The 23031-nt window shown below is 41.3% G+C and overlaps 1 protein-coding gene across 2 annotated transcripts in view; it reads right to left on the bottom strand.

The window, feature by feature from the left end:
• The window catches only part of LOC117235503 (serine/threonine-protein kinase NLK), a 230844-nt gene that overhangs the window by 50624 nt on the left and 157189 nt on the right, over positions 1–23031 (bottom strand). For both annotated transcript variants that reach the window (XM_033497600.1, XM_033497601.1), the window contains exon 4: positions 10908–11014. In XM_033497600.1, coding sequence (XP_033353491.1) covers positions 10908–11014 — 107 coding nt within the window. The remainder of the gene's footprint in view (positions 1–10907; positions 11015–23031) is intronic.

Here is a 23031-nt window from a genome sequence, read left to right on the forward strand (position 1 = left end):
TTGGCTCTTTGACGAATTAATTTCGACGGAGCAAACCCAGCGACTACGCGGTGTTAACGATGGCCCGGTTTTTCGGAAAGCAAACGTTGCTCGCAATTGGCAAGTAGATTTTCGACGGTGCTTCAAAACAGAGAGAGGGTTTCTTGTGTCTGCTGTGGAAATTCCAAGGGTTTCGTAGCCTTTGTCCCGTTCGCCAGAATTCTGGTTTTACAGGGTTTTCTTGTTGTTTATTTGCAGGCTGTGTCGGGTTTGCGGAGGATGCTGCTTTGAGATTTTAATTGGTTTTCGCGTGCACGATGCTGGGACAAATTGTGGGTTGCTTTTGAAAGTTTGGAAAATCGCGACGACGTCGGCAAAAAGGATCGAGCATACGTAACATCGCAGAATTTATCGATCGCATCGTAATGGAATTTATACTTGTGGATTCCAAGAATTTAATACAGTTTTAAGAGCCAATTCAACTTACTTCTAATACAACGTACGGTGTGAAAATATTTGAAGGAAATTCGTAAGTAACTCTATATACGTCAGGTATATTACAATAGTATTCAACTTCAACAAGCACGTTTATAAAAATACCGTGAAGATCCTATCTTAAACTCGTTATAAAAGTACCAACAGCATCTTTATCCTTTGGAAACTCTTGTTACAAATGCTTCCGATATTATCAACGTCAATTTTTATTGAAACAGCAACACCGTCACCTGTATTTTACTTATTTCGTATCGCGTTATATCACTTTAATCTCTTATCGCATAAAATCAATTTCTAATTCAAATTCTATGGATATGTAGCATATTCAAGATCCGTACTCCAAAATATCAGAGATCTAGATCTTTTCAAGCCCTCGTTCGGAACAGGCTTCCAGAATTAAAAAAAATCTTCCGTCAAGAACCCGATAATTTTTCGTCATAGCAACATGTCGATTTTCCGAGGGAGCGTGTTTCTTTTTACTCGCGGAAACACGACCAGTCGACGGAATAGAACCGCGATAAATTAACGCGCGTATCTGGCGTGCCACGCCGTTTCCTTCTGCTTTTCGCAACCCTTCAGCTGCTCGACGACGACGATTTCGTTTCACCCGAGTGCCACGGACAGCTCTCGTAAAGAGGATCGATCGCGCAAAACCTAACCCCTCCCGCTCTTTCGGTGTTTCCAACCTTCGGTAAAATGCTCGATCGATGAATGGAGTTTAACATCGTCGATTGCCATCGATGAGATATACCTGAATATTTTCGACGTTTCAACGTTCTGTCGCTTTGCATTTTTTCGAGTAAATTGCCAGGGGTGGTTTTGTTCAATGGTGAAATGCGCTCATTAATATCGGAGCATTGACCGAGATTTTTAATTCCGATTTTAAACGATGAATATTTTCCGATTTAAATAGAGATGATAAACAAACGGATTTTAACGTAGGCGTCTTTTGGGTCCCGAAAGAGGAGAAAATTTAGAAATCGATGGAGAGATGTATCTCAGAGGAAGTTATTATTAAGAATGATTCCAATTACTGCGTTTTGTCTACTAATTTGCAATATGATTCGTAATTTAAGCATTTCGAGTCGTGACTTATAATTGGACGAGGAATTTTCGTTTATTTATACAAAGGAATATAAAATGTTGAAAATGTTGCGCTACTTGTTATACAATTTTTAAGCGAGTTTCCCTTTACGTCCATGAAAAAACGATGCGAGTAAACACGCTCAGACTAGTCACGATTTAAACACGCTAAAATGTTCTAAACTCAATGCTAAAGATACTTGAGATTTTTTTAGGAGAACTTTTAGAAAAGTTGATCGTTCGAGAGAATTGTAGATATAAAACGGAGGAATACGAAGGTTAAGTTTCTTACATCTTATTACATATATTTGGCTGGTATAAATTTCAGTTAATCAAGTACGTGGTGCACTTTGTTCGAGGGTGGAGGGCATATTTAATTTAACTGGTCTTGGAAATTTCACGAGCACAAGGTACAAGAGTACAGAGTATGAGAACAATCTAATTTTACTCCATACTCGTCAGACAAATTCTTAGTTGCTCTTTGTTACTTGCACGCTAAACGGTACATTAAATCTACGCGACCCAGTTCCCTCCGCTCTTTTATTCAGAAAGCGTGACTCCGTTCTCAAAAATCGTGACTCTGAGTCAGCATCGTGTGACACACCAAAAATTTGGGAAATAGGAATCTTGCCAGCCAGATAGTCCACCGCTTGGCATATTCACTCGCTCGTGCATTAACCTGTAACCGCTAACTGAACGTTCTCTAACGAAAAGGTGGAACATAGATCCCATGGAAAATTTCATCGCAAATATCACAAGAAAATTCAACATGCCCGACTCGTATAAGTTTCCTCGCGTTTTTCTCAGAACCTCTGGACCACGTTAAGTGCCACGTCGATTAAATTCTCGTTACCATTTCCACTACGAGTTGCAACTAATAAATTCTCGCGTATAACAATAACAAGCTTGGTAATAAAACAAACGAAATCCTACGAGTCAAATTTATAGCCCGCCACTCGAACGATCTACGCTGCAGACAAATACGTGAAATACGACAATAACAATCGTAAGATCGAATACGTGAGACTTACGCGTGTAAACAATTTCGTGGCGAAGAGCGTGTTTAATTCACGAAATTCCACAAACGTTAGGAAACTTTCGCGACTAACTGTACTTCCAAATAACATCGAATCTCTCTTTTTCCTTCGACGAATATAAATATTCGCTGTGTGCCACCTCGCGCGTGTCCACAGCCTCGATAATTATTACTCGATGGCTGTGTTCCTTTCACGAAAGACTCTCTTCCCACGCGTACTATGACGCTGCCCGTTATTTGCATATCTCCGCGTGACACGGCCGGGACAGAGCAGACAGAACAGAAATTGCGGGGACGAGGGAGAGAAAGAGAGTCCCAACCCGATAAAGGGGGTGGAGAACGCGTCGCGCCGGGGTTGCTGAAGAGCGGAGCCACAGAGATGGAGGAAGAATCGCGACCGCTTTAAAGTAAGATTTTTTTCGAGCAATGCTTTCGAGCCTACCGCTTTGAGAAAAGAGTGGCCGTGGGTTTAATTAACTCGGCATTCTTCAGCCGCTGGGGGATGGACCAAGTTGAGGAAGCTCGGTGTACAGGGTGGGGGATAGACTTTTTCAAAATAATTACACGACGATTCTGCTTGAAGAGACAGAGAAAGAGAGAGAGAGAGAGAGAGAGGACGCGCCTCGTCTGTTCTTTTGTCGATCGATTTGAAGAATTGCGACGCCATCGCAGCGACGGAGGAGACTGTATGGTGTTTCCGAGACATTAGGGCGTGTCGAGACATTGTTGCGTGTTTTGGAAGCTCCGTCTGTTAGGGCGAAATGGAAAGATGGAGGAACGGAAGGTTTATCAACGTAATTTACGTGGAAATATTTTTCACAGGAGATATAGGTATCGTTTATTTTAGTAGATGGGTTATTGATAATAATAGCCAGTATAGCGATATCGTGTTATGGTTATATTCTGGACATAGACTGGCCAGAGAACATTTATATTGAATTTCTATGAATTTTTTGTACGAATTGCTTGAATATTATAGGTATAAGTTGCGATGAAAAATTTCTACGCGGAATTTATGCAAATTATTCACGCGACTTTTGCACGAATTTTTATACGAATCGTTCAATGCTGAATGTTCGACGATGATTAAGCATTTTGACAGAACAGTAAGCTTGTATCTATCTTCGAATTCTTATTAATTACTACTTCCATCGATCACTGTACGATTTATTCAAACACGTGGAGCGTTCTGAAATTCGTACGATATATAAGCCAACAACCCTAATAGACAGCGTAGAATTCGTGGAATACTTATCCTATATCTCGGTTTTACTCGGAAACTTGTCTAAACATTTCTCAGCAACTATCAATAACGACGCACCACTCCACCCTTAAGTATTCTCGTCTTTAAGGGTGCGCAATAACGCGCGTTCCTACTTTTACAGGCTTCTCTAACCCTTCACGCTTCTTCAGCAAAATGTATTCTTTCAAGCAATCCAAGCATCTGCTATTTAAATAACCGAGATAATCGATATTCTACGAATTATTCTAGTTGCAGAAAATACTTGCCCATCAACCACAGACGGAATGAATTTCATATCCACGTAAATTGAGTAACGGCAAAGAAATTTTTCAATAAAGATTCGATAATAATCCAAAGGGGAAGGAAAGAAGAGGATGGTTAGGGGCGATGAAAGACGCGTTGCGAACATTTCGAAGGGAGCGAAGGAGAAAATTTCCAGGTTTTGATCCACGTTGAGACGCGACTTTGATTCTCTCCGACTGGGATAAAAGGGTTCTTGTCGAAGGACGGACACGAGTGGTGTCGTTACTCCCTTTTCACAGTAAGCTTCGCCACCCCCGCCCTGTCCGTGGAATTTTATTTGAAAGGGGTTCATCGGTAGCTCCGTTTCCACTACAGTCGAACTTCTTCGCGAAAACGTATTCGCTAGTCTTGAAGAAACTTTTGAAAAAATTACATTATTGAGAAATATTAATTTTCCACGGTTCTGGTTATTCCCGACTAAAATTATTTAATCTCAGATATCGATTCCTATACGGTAACTTCTTTCATTTGAACGACAATTGTCACGATTTTCGATATATTATGTGTGTGTGTGTATTTATTCGACCATTCGCGGAGAGACGCGAAGCAAGTCGACGGGAATCGTAAATTCTCGTTACGATTAAACAATCGACGCCACGAAATGATCGATTCCCTTATTTCTGTTAGGATAATAGGGGTAGTTCAGTGAATATAACACCGAGTTTAACAGGTTATAATATTATATATTTCCAACAACTTTATATAGAAGCTAGTTACGCTGGTGCGTATGTATAAGTTAAGTAGGTGACTGATCTAAAGTTGGAAACCCGGTTAAGAGATGTTGATCGTTGGAAAGGTTGGAGAATCAGTGAAGTTCAGTGACGATGCTGTGGCAGAGGAAAGCGGATTTGTTAATGACAATTTTGGCTAGGAAAGTGAGGGCAATAGACGTTGCTTCTGATTGGATAATAAGAAGGTTGGTGGACTAGGAAGGATCTTAGCCGCCCCCGAGAGAAAGTTGCTAGCGGAAGATACCGAACGTGAGGAAAACCAACTTCCCCGTATCATCCCGTACTAGACGATAAATGTAAGGAACACTTGAAATGAAAGATACTTGTTTGGTCTGAAGGACCTCAACTATAAAAATGCCAAGATTTATAGCGGGTCCTAAAGGCCATTGAGGCTACGCAGCGAAGATGCGTAGACATCTGGCTGCCATCTGGGGCCTGGTTTTTGGACAGAGTCACCGAACGTAACGATATATATGTCGGGTTTGTCGGGCTGGCGCTAGTTTTAGGGGCGCGTTGCGTATCTTCATTGGGACAAGCCATCGTAGTTGTTCAAAGAGGTTTATATTTACAATTATGTGTACAAGTGTTGATTCCATCAAGCATAGAAAGAAGACTAAAAAAGAAACGTCCAACAGATCTCGCAAAGGACATAACCTAACAAACACGAAGATGGTACCCCGCTGAGGGTAGCCACCCACAACCTAACACACATCAACACACAACCTAACCCCAATCAAACAGCCAAAAAAGTCTACCAAATCGGACAAATTGTGAATGTAAACAACTAAATAAAAAAAGTGTTGATTTAACAAGGTTTAACAATTTAACGTGTTTATTGGTCACTCTTAAAGTAAAGACAATGTTCTTAGATTTAAACGAATCCACGATCAACGGGATATCTCTTTGTACAATTGAATATGCTTTGAAACTCAAATGACGTTAGCTGTGCACGGTATCTTTCTGACTGATTCACCAGACGTTGTGTGCAAACTCTCCAAGGAGATCATAAGAATAAAAGACTGACACGATCACACTTGTCAATTGCGTATTGATCGGGGTTATCAACCAAGTTCCAAGCGCCGTTACTAGGCAGACCCGCGTAGAGCCGTCACAGCTCCTGCCCCGGGGCTTGTTTGTTAATACAGCGTGTGTCCCTCGATATTGCTACTTCTACTGTAAAGTAAAAACGTTCATCCCGTAACCATGGCTATGTTCGGCGACCAGTTATGTCACCTGGAGCCCAAGTCCACTGTCACCAATCTCGGGCAAACATAATCAAATCGTATCACAACTACTATTTCTAAGTTCTATTATTTAAGTACAGCTATAATGAATAGTTTAGACCAAAGTATTGCGAACCTTCCCAAAAGTCCAAAAGAAAGGCCCGTTGTCTCTACATCTCCGACATATATGTACGTACACTTGCGTCGAAATTTTCATGGGAAATTTGTTTCTGTAACTCTTACCGAGCCATTCACTTTTTGACTGGGCGGCCGTGTTCCGGTTTTGTTCGTCGTAACGCGGCGTTCCGCGTGGATATTCGTCCGTTTTCGTTGCGTCGATCGATCTGACGCTTTTGTAACGAGCGTTTCGAACGAAACGGCAACGAAAAAATCAAGACAGCAATAGCGGGAAGGAGAGTAGGAGAGAAAGGTAAAAAAAAAAAAAAAAAAAACAGAGCGAATTAATACGTTTGATACGGGCTATTTCACTTCCGATTGCGCGAACGCTGATTGATTTAAAGCGATCTTGCCGTGGGCCCGCGTTCCTACGCTCGTCATCGCGCGCTGTACACCCGATTCGATTTAATTACGCGGAAACGCGTTTCCATTGGGGAAACGAATGGAAGAGTTCGACTTTTGTTGCGTTCTTGTTCCTAGCGAAAATGTTACCTGTCGTATCGCAACACTGTAAATCCGAGTACTGTATTTCTGACAGACAGAGAGCTAGAAAAAGACGAGGATATTGCGAATTCGCGATAGCAATTGTAATCTGTTTCTCTTTTTAATTGGACAAATCTTTCACTGAAATGTTTAAACGCGTTCGTTGAAGATATTCTTCGTTGATATTGTTTCGTCGATCTCTGGGAATAACTTCGTAGAAACGTAGATTTCTAATGGACAGACACGATATGGTTTCTATCTTCTTGCGAATATTTTAGTCGATGAGATAAATTTGTAATCGAAATCTACTAAAGTTTAGTATTCCTCGTCGATACTTTTCGATAAAGAAAAAACAGCGTAGATGGTACGGACTTGCAACGAATAGAACAGTTTCTTTTTCCTTACGAGCACTCTGACAGTTTAGGAGAAAGGAAGATTCATTAAAATAATTTGCTAATCATCCAGTAATTATGTCATCCATTACCGCCAGTAATTTAGCATTTAAAGAACCGGAATCTCCGGTTCGGTCTTAATATATTAATATATACAAATGTCGAAGATTAGACAAACTCTTGCCAAACGCTTATCTATTTCCATTTCCATAACACGAATTTACGCAAACAGTCAGGAGAAAAGGCGGAGAGGACGATAAAGCGCAGCAGGGACGAGTGAAAATCATAATTTAGACGAGAATGAAGGGAAAAAAGAAAATTGGGGAATGGGTGAGCTAGACAGAAAGTGAGATGGATCGTTTTGCTCGGTGAAGCCGCAAGAAACGCCTTGAAAAGCTCCGGCAGTGCCAGTGCTGGTAGTTAGACTTTCAAATGAGAAGGGATTTAGCGTTAACAAAGAAGTAGAAACAAACGAGGGAATATATCGTGGCTGGTTGACTACAGGAACAGCGAGGAAAAGGGTTGACGGCTCTCTTAACTCTTGATAACAATTATCATTGCATACTCGAAGGAAAACCGGCTAAAGTGCAAGCCAAATATAGATCAGGATTTAACGAGAGATTTTTCACGTAAAATTTGCGATCCTAGTGGAAAACGTACGTATAACGTGGCTACTTGAAGTTAATCGGAAGAGATTGAGGCAGATAGTGAAAAGTCGTTGTATGTGGTACGCATAAAAAACGAAAAGGTTTCAAATTTAGTATAAATTTCACTTACGATTAGAAGCAACACTTTCGATGTTCGAACTATCGACGATTAAAGTATTTCGATATTACCAGTTACGTAGTAAATTATTGCGCAAGAGGACCCGGATATCTTTATTCAGATTCGTCGTTAACATTTAAGAGAAACAAGGTTTTCGAACGAAAGAGAAAGAAGTGAGAAAATTAACGCGTTATCAAGACATGTAAATAAAGCGAAATGCAAAGGAGCGAGGCAAAGTAGAAAGAGACGGTCACTGGACAGACAGACTTGGCTGACCATAGTGAAAGATGGTCGAGTAATTCGACGCGTCAGACGTTGCCAGACGAACGCTCTAACATCACGGAGATCCAGAGATGATCCCAAGGGATGAATAGAAACGATCCTGTTTACTCTTTCCCTGGTTCAACGCTGCAGGCAACACAACGCAGATATTTACAAGAAGAAGTTTTATCCACCGGGTTTCTTCCTTTTTCTTGCTTTCTTTCTTTCTTTCTTTCCTTCTTTCTTTCGTTTGATTTTTCTGTGCTCGTGATTCAGTGAATGATCATTCGGATTTACGTTCCTCTCTTCCTTTCCATTTCTTTCTCACGTTTTTGTTTTCTTTCCAACAATGCGAAAGAAATTCTCCACCCTCTTGTTTCTTCGTTCGAGAATTTCTTTCGCGTTGTTTTTGAACGATCGCTCGCGAAATCCACGCTTGAATAAAGCTCATCCCGACAATGGATATCTCTGCAAGTTTCAAGGAATCGATATCATTCCAACACCGAGTTTTCTACCGTGGAAACTTGGTCTTTTCAGATCTTTCACGGTTCGATCGGCAAAGCTAAGCTTAATTAACCCTTAGAATACTCGACATTGTTCCAATCTTTCGACAACTTTATCGAATCTTGTCTCTTCGAATTCGTAATCTGCGAATCGTAATCGTCCAAAGAAGTTGCACGGTCTTCTTAAATTTCCAGAAACTCTCGGAGAAAGAATGGAATTCGTATCTCGATTTTCATATCATTCTGAATATACGTTTGCTACGAAAATCTTCTGATTTCTACGTACGTTCTCAGATTGCTTTCAAATTTGACGCATACAATCACGATAGTCGTGTCTCGTTACAGTACCAAAATGATATCTCAGAATATTTTCTATACCATATGGACGTCAAAATTTCACACGATGAGTTTCCAAATATTTTCATGGTTTACAGATTTATTCTTCTCTAATGCGATTAATAACGAAATTTAGCGAAATATTGGCTCGTCGAATTAAAATTGTGAGAGAAACGATGTCACATGCACCGCCTCTAGTGGAATCAAATTTTTCCTACGAGACTCTGTTCTCGAGAAAATCGATTTCGAATATTCTCCTCGAGCGGTTACAAGCGAGGATTGTTTTAACGCTCGAAGAACCGACGACTCGAGAGTAGTTACTCGAGAATAACGACTCTCGTTTCGCCATCAAAGCGTCCGTCATTTCCTATGTAGAATTGTTTAGGCTCTGTACGAAGTTCAGCGCCGGTTCTCAGTGTCCAGGGCGATTTGCCACTTCAAAGAGATCCTATATCATTCAACCGAGCAAAGTAATTGGATGAGTCAAATTTCGCGCGAATCGAGCCGCGTGTCGCTAAAATTTTCGCCAACGAAAAAGTTTCTTCGTGGTTGTACCTACACTTGGCGAGCTTAGCTCGACGAAGAATTTCTCGAATTTTTCTATCGCAGTCTGCCCTTTTTTCATCGAGCAAAAAACGCTTTCGATGTTTTAAGAAAAGCGATTCTTCGTATCTCGTATTTTCTACAACTAGATTTTTCCATATTTCCGTGAAAATCGAAAGAATTTGAAGTAAGAGGGAAACACGATTAAGTTAAAATTCTCATATTTATTCGTCGGAACGTAAAATCCTACTACGTTCGTCGTCTGTTCTCGCGCGAAAAATCAACGCGATTTTCACGATACACGCGGGAAAGCATGCAAATCGTTGGGTTTGAACGTAGCTAGAGCGCCAGCCTCGTAGGAAATTGACTCGTGACTAACGAACCGAGAAGACTCGCTGAGTTCCGACAAAATGGCCTCCACGCGCAACCAAACGCTCCCTCCTCCCACTTGATACCTGTTTCTGTCGATTAGAGCCTTCGAACTGCAGGCTGCACGTGACGTTCGCTCGTAAAAACCGCGTAACGAAATGAAAATCTGCGTTTATCCGTTGCAGACGATGCTACCCGTCTCGATACTGTGAAATTCACCAACGAACATAACGTTCGTTAGAAGCAATTTTCCAATAGCACGCGATTATTTTCCTCTTCGTTACCAATAGCCTCGAGAACCTGACAGCTTAAGAGATTTGCCGAAATGAGCTAAGTTTGTCACGTCGAAGATATATTTCGTTACGAAAGTTGTATCTATCTAATCCGCGGTTGATGTAGCGTAATGTAATGTAATAATATAGATATAATATTCCCATAAAGCTAAAAAAATGTATCAAGCTTCTTGATTGTCGTATGAACCCTTTGCATTCTGAATTTTATTTCAATTTCGTTATCAGCAACTCCCAACCATTTCAAGTGTTTTATTTGAAATTTACTTTAACTAAAGAATAAGACAATTTAAATACATAAATAAAGAAAGAAATTCATTTAAATACCAGTTTTATTCACACTATTGTTGTATTTTATAATTTTTAAATGTACGATATATCTTGAAACAATTTCCAAGATACAACCTTGGTTTTCTTTCGCACGTTTCGCAAAAAAAAAAAGATGGAACTGGAAAAATATCGAGTGGGACTTCTGAGATAAAAACTTATGTCGAGATAAAAACTTAAGTCGTAAAGATACAACCTTTAACAAGACTCGAATTCCACATCTCAATTCATCCATATTGATCATGATCAAATTAAAAAGAAAAAAAGAACACAAAGAGTTGTTAAAAAAGAATCGAGAATACGTGCGATTCTACCACAGTACATTGGATAAATCCAAACGAAGCAAAGAATAATTTATATTTACTCACCTCGAAGGATCTGGTAGAGGAAGACCTTGATATGGTCGGGGCTGAGATGCTGAGGGCTGACGATGATCTTGTGCAGGTCGCTCTGAAGCAGCTCCGTGATCACGTATCTGTGCGGATGCTCGTTAAGGAATTTATGAACAATCGTCGAATCTTAACTGAAATTAAACCGTATCGAAGGAACGAGCCGCTCGATTATCACGGCTGATTCTCTCACAGCGTCATTTACACGATCCTCTACGACTCGCGATAAAACCTTACCAACGAATATTAACTCTCTATATGCCGGTCGCTCGATAAAACCAGCTCGATCTATCAAGCTAATCGCGTGAGTACACGCGCGGGAATCAATTTGAACGACTCGTTCCGGACCGCTCCCTTTCTCGTTTCCTTTTCGTTTTTCCCTCTTCTTGGAATCTAGGGTATCCTCGTTGCGCACTTGTTACAGCAACATGAGCTGATAATAGCGCGAAGTGGAATGTAAGAAAATTAGAGTTACGACTGGATTATATAGGTGGATCATTAGGAAACGGATTGCTCTGAAATTACGAACAGATAGACGAGGATAAGACGAAGATAGTGGAAGAGTTGAATTATTACAAATTGCCGCTATCAAATTCATAGGTTATTTCATTAAAATTTATCTGCGTGATTCGAGAGTCTACTTGCGAATTGTGAAAGTTTAATAACGCAAATTGGAAGGTAGGAAAATTAAAGCTGGATCATCGTAACAAGTGGATTATAGTAAATTGTATTTTTATATAACCAGTGAGTAGTAATTTACGTTGTATTATATAATATTACTCATAGAAAATAGCGTGAAATCTGTTAACACGTAGATCGAATCTACGCTAAAGAAGACATCCGTGTCTTTCGTTCGCTATCATCAAGAAAATATTTCTTACAATATAACGAATATTTCTTTCTTATTTGTAATTACAAAATTTCCCCATAGGAATTCTGTTTTAATCATCTTTCAAACATTTCAACAGCCCTTGCGAAACCTTCTGTTCCCAGTAATGTACCATTTTCAACGATAAATCTGTCAAAATGCGAATAAAAAAAGGAACAAGGAAACAGAAACTAATCTTCATTGGAAAAATAAAATGGTAACAGCGTCGATCGGAACGTCTGCTACGACGAAAACCTTGGCAATCAGGTGGTTCTCGTTCCTGATCCGTCGGCTTAATGGATTCCTTCGTCGTCCTCGAACAAGTTAATCCGTCGAAATGAAGGGAAAAAAGGAGGGGAATGGTGCACAAGGGGAGAAAAGAAGCGGAATAGGAAAGAAAGAGAGAGAGAGAGAGAGAGAGAGAGAAGAATCGAGCCCGATGACGTCGAGCCGTGACGAAAGTAGCTGGCCTTAATAAACCTGCCGGGGTAATTTACAGCGCTTGGCCCCGGCTCCACGGGGTGAAACTTCTTCAGAAAGTTAAGCCGCCACCGTTCGTGGACAATGGCGAACGGAAACTCGCGTTACCAGAAGTATCCACTTTTGTTAATGGAGCTGTGGATAAAAGTGACCCATCACGTTTCCTTCGTTAAACGTTTGCTTCGATTAATCGTGTTTGTACGTTTTGTAAGGGGATTCCGTTTTTATATCGTGTCTCGAAGATGATAGGAAGAGAGATGGACATTTCTAGAAGCGTAAAGAAAGTTGGTTCGTCGTCGTTCGAAGTTGCGAGACCGCGATCGGGTCGATAATTTAAAGCCTGAAACATCGTTCTTTCTCTAAATCTTTCCTTAATCCTCTCGTACGAAAAATGAAAAATGCATGCAAAGAAGTTTTTACAGACATCAAACGTATGGTCAATTTTTTGTACAGAACAACTCGCTCGCGATAGGACATTAAACGTATACGAATAACGAAACGGAGCAAATTCACAATCGAACAAAGAACGACAAAAATTTCCATTTCACGCTCTTCGAAATTCGTTTCACAGTCATTTTCGACGACTCTCCGAAAATTCGTTACAGACTGTCCCTTAGAAAAACCTTCGAGCTTCTTAAATTTAGACCACGTGAAATCCTACGTTGAAAATGAATCAAAGCTAAGCGGATTAATCCGAATCACACCGTTCGCGAGAAAAAATCCGGAATCGACGAAAAACACGGAGCCTGTAAAGTTGGCCAATTACCAGGGTTACGATAATCACAAGCACCCCCTTGTTCTCGCAAGAAACTTATCGACCCCCTGCCGTAACTTCGCTGCACGGTAATTTCACGATGGAAGGAGAAAGAACAGGCTCCTCGATCGACAAGCCACGCCACGAAGAAAGGGTAGGGCCAAGAAAGAGGGCAAGCGGAGGCAATAAAAAGTACTCGAAAAGTTTTTACGCGATCCGAACGATGGTCGAGCGTTCGGCTACGCCGGAAGTAAATGGGGTGGTTGTATCGAACCGTGCCATCATGCACGCGCCTCTTCCTCCGCTTCCGCTGTAAATCGGAACTCCCCAACCACAGCATTTACGAACCTTCGATTTCATCTTTTCCACGTTGATGTTCGCTTTTTGTCTCGCGCGATGTGTCGTCCCTACGTTGACGATATTAGTCGATCGTCTGAAAGTAACGAGTATTTTTATTCGACTTTGTATCGTTGACAAGATCGATAGAGCCCTATATGATTTGATATTTCGTTAAAAGTTACGGTAGATCGTTCCGTAATTGTCTATCTTTCGTAAAAAGCAATTGAAGTTGTTTCGTCGAATGGCACGTTTGCATGGTATATTTCCGCTTTGAGAAGAAAACGACGAAGAAAGAATTAAATTAGCCTGACAGAAAGGCACACGAATAAATGCGACTGTGTAGTAATAGCTATCTTATGGATTATTTATCTATTCTTCTTTTCTACGCTATCTCGTACGCTTTTATAATGGGTGACATTATTCTACCATTAATGTTAACGTGATTCGTTTCCAGCTAACTCCTCGTTCTTCCGTATGAAATATTAAAATCTCTTTCACGTGTAGGATGATATTCTAATCGAAAGACAGACGTGTCCTCGGTTTTCTTCCGCTATTCCCATTCCAGAAGCCAATTATTTTATTCGATCCATCTATCGAAAGAACGAAGACAATGAGGCAAAGTATACGATAAAATACGAAACACAGCGTGCGAACGATTAATCATATCATTTACATTTCCTGGTTTCCGAAACCTTGGAAATGCTCCAGAACTCTGGCATTTCCAGCAAAATACTCCATCGCAAGAATCATCTCGTTCACCGTATTCCCCATCAGCCTTCCCCGTACGAGAACGTAATTCATCTTCGATCGGTGCGCGCGTCCTTCGAAATTTCGTTTTTATCCAGCACGACGAGCACATAGTCAAAGTGAAAGAGAGAAAGAGAGAAGGTTGGAGGAGAATGAAATAGTATAATGGCGGAATGAGGTCGACTGGTAGGTTGGAATGCAGGTAGAGGCTGGCTGCGAACCTGGTGTGGTATGCAAGTCGACTGGTCCGGCTGGCTTCGGACTGAAACACCTAAGCGCACACAGCCTTTGCCGACGTTCCACGCTTTCGAGCCGTGTCTCTTCTGAAATACGATCGATGGACCGCTTCGTACGCGATATTTCCAAGTAGCAGACTCGTCCACGGGATGCACACGCTCATGGGAGGCCGGATATTTTCGCGAGAAACGAATGGTGGACGAGGCCGCGCCGCGAGTTAAGAACCTATCGCGGTAACCTGTTTCGAGATCCTCCAAGATCGATCGATCGATTTGACGGCTGGTGAGAATCCGTGCAGCGATTCTGCCCAAGAGAAACTGGAACTGGCGGCATGCGATTCTTCCTCGTCAACCATAATCCAAACCTGACCAAATTTCTTCTGATCGTGAGAAAATAAAGGATGATTTATCGGTGGAAAGGTTGAGACGTAGCGAATTGGACAAGTAGATTGCTGCCCGATTATAAAACTGTATTGCATCGTTATACAGCGACGATGTTAGATCGCGTAGGAAGTTCGCATGTTTTTAAAACATCGTTTGTAAGACCCGTTTCGACGATGTTCGTATCATTTCATTAATTAATTAAATTATTTACCTCGTAACTTCAAAGCTTCTGCTCTTACGTTAATAAAATTCGGCATTTAACGCGCGATGCACGCGTTTCTTCTTTAAATCATTTAACAATTACTTATGAAAAAAGTTGTTCGTCTTTTTGTGTTGTAACAACATTCTTTGGTATTCATAGTACGATAAATATTGCAATATTCCGCCTGACAGTAAACGCCAACCAAGTGCACCGACCATAGAGCCGAGTTTTTTGAAAAAAGAACAAGCTAAAATTATCTTAAAAAGTCTGTCGTTAAAAATCCACATAAAACTAAGGGGAATTGCTAATGCTTTTCGAATTGATAATAATTAATAGAAGAGAGATACCCGATAACCACGGACCAATTACCTCTCGCGCTTGAATTTTGACAGAGATGATAAAGGATTCTTCGACGTAACGAGAGAGACACTTCTCGCTCGAACACTTTTGCCAACAACGCGATACTTGGCACACGACAACTGCGTCAAACGCGTTTACGAGTTTGTTGCTTAAAAAAAAAAAAAAGAAAAAGAGAAAAGAGGTGAAAATAAACTGTACGATCCTCCACGTTCGACGATTTTCACTCCGACTTCATCGACCGACGAACGTCGATGAAGAGAAAAACGATAGAACGCGCTGACTCTCGCTAATCGCACGCCAGATCTACCTCAAGCCAATTACGAAATATGCTTTTTTCGTTTCTCAAACAATTCTCGCTATTTCGGCTATCTCTGCGAATATTCCGGCACTTGTTCGGACATTGTTTTAAAATCGAAAGCGAAAAAGTTTTCTCGCTAATCCAACGAGCCGAGTATCACTACGGAACTAACCTGGAGACGTTTTAATGAAACGACGAATAAAAGCCATTATGCCGCATACGTGACAGTGAAAATCCATGGAGACGAAACAGAATTCCGGCGAGCTTGGATCGATCGCAGCCGAAGGGCTGCGGACGCTTTCAGCGTATTATTTAGAATTCGCGCCGAGATTTAATCGCGTTTGCGGCTCCATCGCGATTTCCCGGTTCGCTTTTCACCGACACCGTGTCGATCGAGTGCCATCGAAACACTTTTAACCGCGTCGCCATCAATCCTCTACGAACGATCCGAAATAAAAAAAAAAAAAAAGACGCGTAAAAAAACAATCGTCAGCTTTCTCTTGACAATCAGTCGGGTCTCGATAAGCTTAACAATCTGCTCGATGAATCTCGATTACCAATAAACTACACGCGTGAAACGCGATCGAAACGACGAGTCGATCTTGGAATTCTTTCGAATACAGTATCTGGGAAGGGAACAGCTAAGAATTCATTTAAACGTTTCTATCATAATAAAAGAAATTATTATATGTATATATGACAAAGTGCACAAGAAAAATGACAAGTTTAAACGAATAATTTAATACAACTTTATATGCAAATGAGACTGAGTCTCTACATCTTCTTAAGAGTACTAAACGTTTTTAAAACCTTTATTCATACGTTTTATGAAATGTAAAATTGGTACTTGTAACCTTGATTTTAATTTTAATTGTATTAATAAGGATGAGTATCCTATTTTTTCCGCACAGAGAAAGTACCAAGAAGAACAGCAGGGTTAAATTACGTTGCAAATACTTTCACTGAAAAGTTCTTCTTATTAATCAAAAATTCTCACGTTAAGTTGTACGTGTACACGGAGATACGACGAATTAAAAAAGGAAGAAAAATTCGTTGAACGAGCAAAGGCTGATACGTTAGTCGTTGGATTTGCGATCGTTTAATATTCAACTGATTCTCGTGAATCGCGAAAAGGAATTAACGCGTGATTATCGATGTAAAGGGTGAAGCGCTTATCGTCCGTTATAATAGAGTTTGCTTTAACACGTTTAATAAAGCGATTCACCTGGCAATCATCCCTTGGAAGAAACGCCCACGTAACAAATTGTTGAAACGGGACCGAAGTAAAAGGCTAACAATAATCGATCGCCTTGATCGATGGGTTTTAAAGTTTTAACACGTTCGACGGATATCTCAGTGAAAGGTCGAGTCTCCGTTTGGTCTCGAGCATTTAAGAAGCAAGTTTTCGCGGTACTGCTGTATATATATGGCTAGTTGATCTGGATAAAAAGATTCCATTGTTCCAGTGGAAGTAACGAATTGCACTTTCGCTGCGATTGGTTGTGCGATCGACAGTGTCTAATGGGTGACACGCGTCGTTCGATACGTGGAATTTTTGCGCCGTTGACGAAGCGACTGTGGAACAGCGCGGTCCGATTTCGTTTGAGAAAGTTATCGAACTTTAGAAAGCTGCGAAATTAAGAACTATTAAGAACGAAGAATTATTTATGCCGTCGTCGTCGAAGGATAAATAATATCGAGTATACTGGCTCGCAACTGGACTCAAGTAACGCTATTCGCGTGCAACGAGAGATCGCAGAAGTGGCAGAAACATTAACGAACTAAGACTATAAACTACGATAGCCTTAGTTTGTAAATATCAACTTTTATCGAATAAACTTTACACATAAACTGGCTGATTCCCTGGACCGCCATAGTAATTTCAACTTTCAACCATTTAAAAGCTTCGCCAACGCCGTTGCAAACTCTCTTCGAAACTCCTAAATTCCATCATTATGCAACAATTTGTTAATCAAGCATGTATGTATTTAAAGTACGATGACTACAGAAAGTATTGCCATACACCTTTGTTTTTCCATCAAACGATCTTTTATCAAGTTGTACGCTTCATTTCCGTAGCATCAAATTTTTATAGTCGCATAAAACTACCACCAAACGATTAATTTCACGTACTTGGGTCTGATTAATCGTTGCGTAGATGTTAGAATAAATGCAATCGTATAAAATAGAATACAACTTTTTGTAACCACTGTAGCTTTCTATAAACGATGGCCAATGACCAGGCGTAATTTCGTTTGACGATTATCGATACACGCCTAAGGATGATCATTCGCGTTATTCTAATAACATAAGGGAAGAGGGAAGGAGAAAGACCCTTCTAGTGAATCGATTAACTAGCACGAACCTAACGCGGTTAGCGGCGTTGTCGAATTAGCATAGATTATCAATATTACCGGGCTAGACAAATATTTGCGTTATCCAGAGATCACGCTACGAGATAGCGCAATTATTTGGGGCAATAACACGGTTCACCGCGTACCTCTATCCCACACGTTTAACGTCTGCTCTTATTTCGAAACATGAAAAATATCGAAAAATTTGGGACAGATACGAAAGTTTCCGACGATAGATGTTTTAAAGATCTTTTTTCTATGAAACGTGTTAAACGTATAAAACACGTTATATACGTTCACCTTTTTCCATTTTATCAATATGCAATCCTCTTTTGATGCTATTTTCCTCCCACGTTCAATGTTCACATAACACCATTAAAAACAGTATATCTTTCTTCATATAGCAGGACTTTCAATACTCTCTGATAATCGTGAATTAAATTCCATTTCCTTCTCCGCCTTTATTCCATTTCCTCCTCCGCTTTCACCTTCCTCTTTTTGCATATTTTTCAATGGAACGAATTTCTCTGAATGACGTTGCCTAAACTAACACACCCACGTTCCCAATTCTTTCATAGACCTTTGATTTCCCAACTTTCAATCGCCGTTCACCTTTTCCCTCGTTCATCCATCCCCTATCTAAACGCTGCAGCTGCATTTTTTTTTTCTTTTTTTTTGGTTTTCATCGCTGCGCACAGCCTTTCACCTTCGCGACAAATAAAGCTTATCGAAAAACCGCAATATTTTTGCTTTCGTACGTTTAACTCGCGCAGTTTCGCTCTTGCGAGGGTCGACGATTCAACCCTCGAACATTTCACCAGGCGCCTGTTTCTCGGCATTAATTTTCACTCGACTGTCGTTTGAAATCATCGTCGTCGACCCTTTGATCAACGTTGCTACGTTCGAAAGAGCGAACAAGAACAGCCGATCTCCGGTGATTCGTACCTCGTTACTTTTGATCTCGCATTAAAATCGAGCAAAAGTTAACAGATTCGTTATCCTATCTCGCGCGTCTTCTTCAAACGACACCAAACATCGCAGACACCTTTCCCCCTTCCCTTTTATCTTTGTCCCATCAAAAGTTGATTTTGCACCATCTTTTTTTCGTTTCATCCTCCAAACGATTGCAACCTGCGTGTTCCGCGAGCTAAAAAGGAGACCGGCGAATCGAAAGGCGGAAACTTCTCAAAGATCCAACCGTAAAGGGCAAACGCCCTGCAACGATCAAACGTTTGGCAAAATATTCGAAAAACTCTTTCTCTGTTCGTCGTTCCTACACTTTGATATCGGAACTTCGCGCAACACTTTTCAACGAACTCTTAAAATCGGAGAAACGTGTTCGCAGAGTGAATATGAGGAGAGAGGCATAGTTTTCGAGGAGCGTCCTCGTGTTTCTAAGTATTAATCGGAAACGGAGCGAAGTCGAAGGTTTTCCAAGGGATTAACGAGACGTTGGATGGAAGAGCGAGCTTTGAACAGCGTTTCACTCTCGGTGAGAACCCTTTGACGAGCTGACCTTTTCAGAGCCGACGCACACTCGGGGGTTGATCCTTTAACTCGGAACCGCGGCGATTCTGCCGTGTTTCGCGCGATTTCCTTTTACGAACGCGCGCGCCGATCCCTGGCCAGGAATTCGCTCGATGAAATCTCGAATTCCGTGTGTGCTCAATGGAAATGCGAATCACCGTTTCCATTAGTCCGATGCTCGAGTTTGATGGGATAATGAATGGGGCTGAGGAATTCCATATAGCTTCCTCTTTTTAATCGACAGCTGTAATTTTGATTATTTAAAAGGTTCGCAGGGAAAATCGAAAGAAAAAGCCCGGTTATAAAGTTCTTGGATATTTTCCGGGTGAATCGGGGTGACAAACATTTTTGCAAATATTTCCTTCCAATTGCAAGTCGTAATTGCGATCATCGTGCATTTTTCATAAAACCTAAACGTCTAACGAGAACGAAGAACCGATGAAAATCTTTATCGAGTAAAATCGAGATCACGAGCGACGAAGGAAGAAACGCGCACGAAACGGTAACCACTTCCTAGTCTCGTTGCTTGTCGCCAGCTATCGATCGCGGATTTCCACTTCCGCGTCGTGCGTCCGCGATTTCCCTTTTCCCTTTCAGCCGACGAAAATGATTGCGAGGAAGGTTTGGCGGTCGCGTTGGTGCATGGCGCTCGGGGCGCAGCGATTGGTGGATCGATGCGTGTCTGCCTCCTGGTAGGCACGTCGACCGGTTCCTGGACAAAGCGACTTGCCCCTAGTATCACCCGGCGCGAAGGGAATCGAGTATCCTGCCGTTTCTCCTGTCCTCCGCCTCTCTCTTCTCCTCTCCGAGTCTCGCACCGCGATACCGGTCCGAGGAGGAAGAAGAACCTGGAAGAGTTCGGATTCTTCGCTCGAACTTCGCCGTCACGCTCCTTCCACCATTCTTCTGTCAGTTTTTTCACATTTTCACGGCGGGTGTCACGTTCGCGTGACTCTGGTCGTAATCGGCGATTAGAATAGCGAGCAAGTAGCGGTAGAATTATTGTCGCAAAGTAAGACAGGTGTTCTAGGAACGTCGAGGAAACACAGAAACGCGTCGAAACGTTCGAGTCATGTAAATCCGGAAGAAAACGAAACAGAATTTCGCGGCAGGAATAAGAAGTTTTTACACGGAGAATCGCGTGCCACGTCGTGAAAGTGTTCCGAAGAACTTCGAAAAGAAGCGACACAGATAAAAACAGGTAGAGAAGAATGGTTTCTGGGTGAAGTTCCCGTTCGTCTCTGGTAATCTTTGCTTCGATAGTTGTTCTCGCGGTTCGAGTATGCTTTTTAGATCAAACGTGCAACTTGCTGACAACACGTGAAACGTGTATCGTCGACGAATTAAAAGATCATCGATAAACCGAGCGAACGTCTTCCTAAAAGCACCAGCTAGCGTTTCTGGACGAATGTTCGGTAGGTGAATCTCAATTTTCCAAAGGATCTTCCTCGGCCGAGCGATCATCGATGTCACAGGGATGAACCTCGCGTCTCTTTGTTACACATGGCGTAAGATAACAAAGAAGAAGAAGAAGAAGAAAGAGAAAAGAAGGGAAGAAGGAGGAGGAGAAAAGTTAAGGACGATGATGAAGGCTTAGAGCGCGAGGTGTTCGAGCAAGGCCAATCCGGCTCGTCCGACCGGTCAACCGAGTTCGAACTCGGCTGGCAAACAACTACGGGAACCCGACGAGTCTCGGGATTCTTCTGCGGCCGATTCCTGTTGTCCCGGTGAAAAAAATACCGATCTACACGGCACGTGCAAATTCTACGCCCAGAACCTTCTCCTTATTTCGAATCGCCGATCTTTCGAGTTTCACGATTCGACGATCGAGGATTCTGTTCGCTCGACCCTCTTTGGGCATTGCGTGGGTGTTTCAAGGTTTTTCATTGAAATTTGGAGGCGTGTTGGAAGATCGATGGTAACTGGATTTTAAAATAAACAGGATTATCTTGGATTTAACGAATGATGAACAGAAAAAGAAAGAAAAAAAGGTGAATGAAAATTATAAAAAATATGGGGGTTTATATGAAAGTTCATTATGAAAATAAATACAATACGAATGAAATTTAGGTTAAGGTGCTTAGGGGAAATACGAGAGTCTGTTCAAAGGTGCATAGTGAAAGTATAATACGAAGATGCATTTTAAGGACAGTGACGAAAATATGAAAACTTCAAGAAGGCTCTACGCCGGAAATATGAATATCGCGAAACGAATTTCTAAGCGTAATATGAGAGTACGCTAATGGCATAGAAAACGCATTAACAAGAATCGAAATGCAAAACACAGAATAAATATCTTATGCGCCTTTTGATACACATTTTTAAGAACCGAAAGGGACAACACGTAATCGATTAAAGCAGAAAGAGTCGACTGATTCTGGAAAAGAAAGATACAGCGGCAATCAAGCGACACAACGGCCGCGTATGGAGAAAATGAAAACTCAACTAGAAATAAAAAATGGATCGTGGAATCTCGTTTTAGCAGGCGGACCAACGGTTCTTTTTATATAATAGCAGAGAAATGGAGGAACGAATAAGGCGAACAGAGGAAGAAGAGAGAAAGAGAGAAACAAAGGACGGGCTCTCGGCCCAAAAACTGCGCAAGAGCGATCGATACACGGCACGATACTCGATATATTGCGGAGAAGCTGCCGGAGAGGAAGTTACAATCGATGTTTCCGGTTCGTGGCACGTATTCGTCGAAAACACCGTTTTCCCTGTTAGAATAAAGCGAACTAGGCGTCGTTGTGCTGTCATTCGATTATTGCGATTCAATTTTTCGTCTCCGCGCTAGAATTTGAAACCTTTGAAAGCTTCGCATTTTATTTCCACGTGTTTTATTTCACGTCCCATTTTAATTATCCCTCTGACGACTAAATAGTGAAACAATATGCAAAAGTTGCGTGGATGAAATGTTATCGAAAGAATAAAGTAAATTTTTTTTTTAAATTTGTAGATAGATTGCGACTTAAAGAGAAGATAATTTATCGCGTAGTATTATAAATATCTCAGTTTCGACAGATGTCGTGCAATTGTGAGCTTTAGACGAAAGAAGAAAAGACGCGAAACAAGTGGTTCGCTAAACAACAAGTTTAGCAAAACCAACGTGTACAATTTCGCACAATTTCCCTCCGAAGAAAGTTTGATTAAATTTCGAGCTAAAAAGCTTAAAACATTCGCGTTTAATATTCTTAAAAGTCAAACGAGGAAAGTCCACTCGGTTCACAGTTGTTCCGTTCATTCCTTCTCTCTTTTTTTTCCATTTCTCTAAGCCGCATTTTCGAAGTACACGTTCCTTTCCCCGGCCCCCAGCAGCGTCGTTAGCAGCCACGAAATTTATTCAGAATTTTCCCCTTTCTTTTTTCATCTTGCGCGTGCGGTAGCGAATTTTCTCTCCAACCGTATGGTCGAGAAATTTCAACGGTGAAACTTCAACAAAAATTCAACCCGCCACAAGTCGACGAATAACACGACGTTGTAATTTTTCAACCCTCTGGACATTTAGGGTTCGACAGATTTCCTGTCTGTTTGTCACAGATGCGTAAATATCCAAT

The sequence above is a fragment of the Bombus vosnesenskii genome, unplaced genomic scaffold (assembly GCF_011952255.1).
Source record: "Bombus vosnesenskii isolate JDL3184/JDL3185 unplaced genomic scaffold, Bvos_JDL3184-5_v1.1 scf7180000013316, whole genome shotgun sequence".
Taxonomy (NCBI): Eukaryota; Metazoa; Arthropoda; class Insecta; order Hymenoptera; family Apidae; genus Bombus; species Bombus vosnesenskii.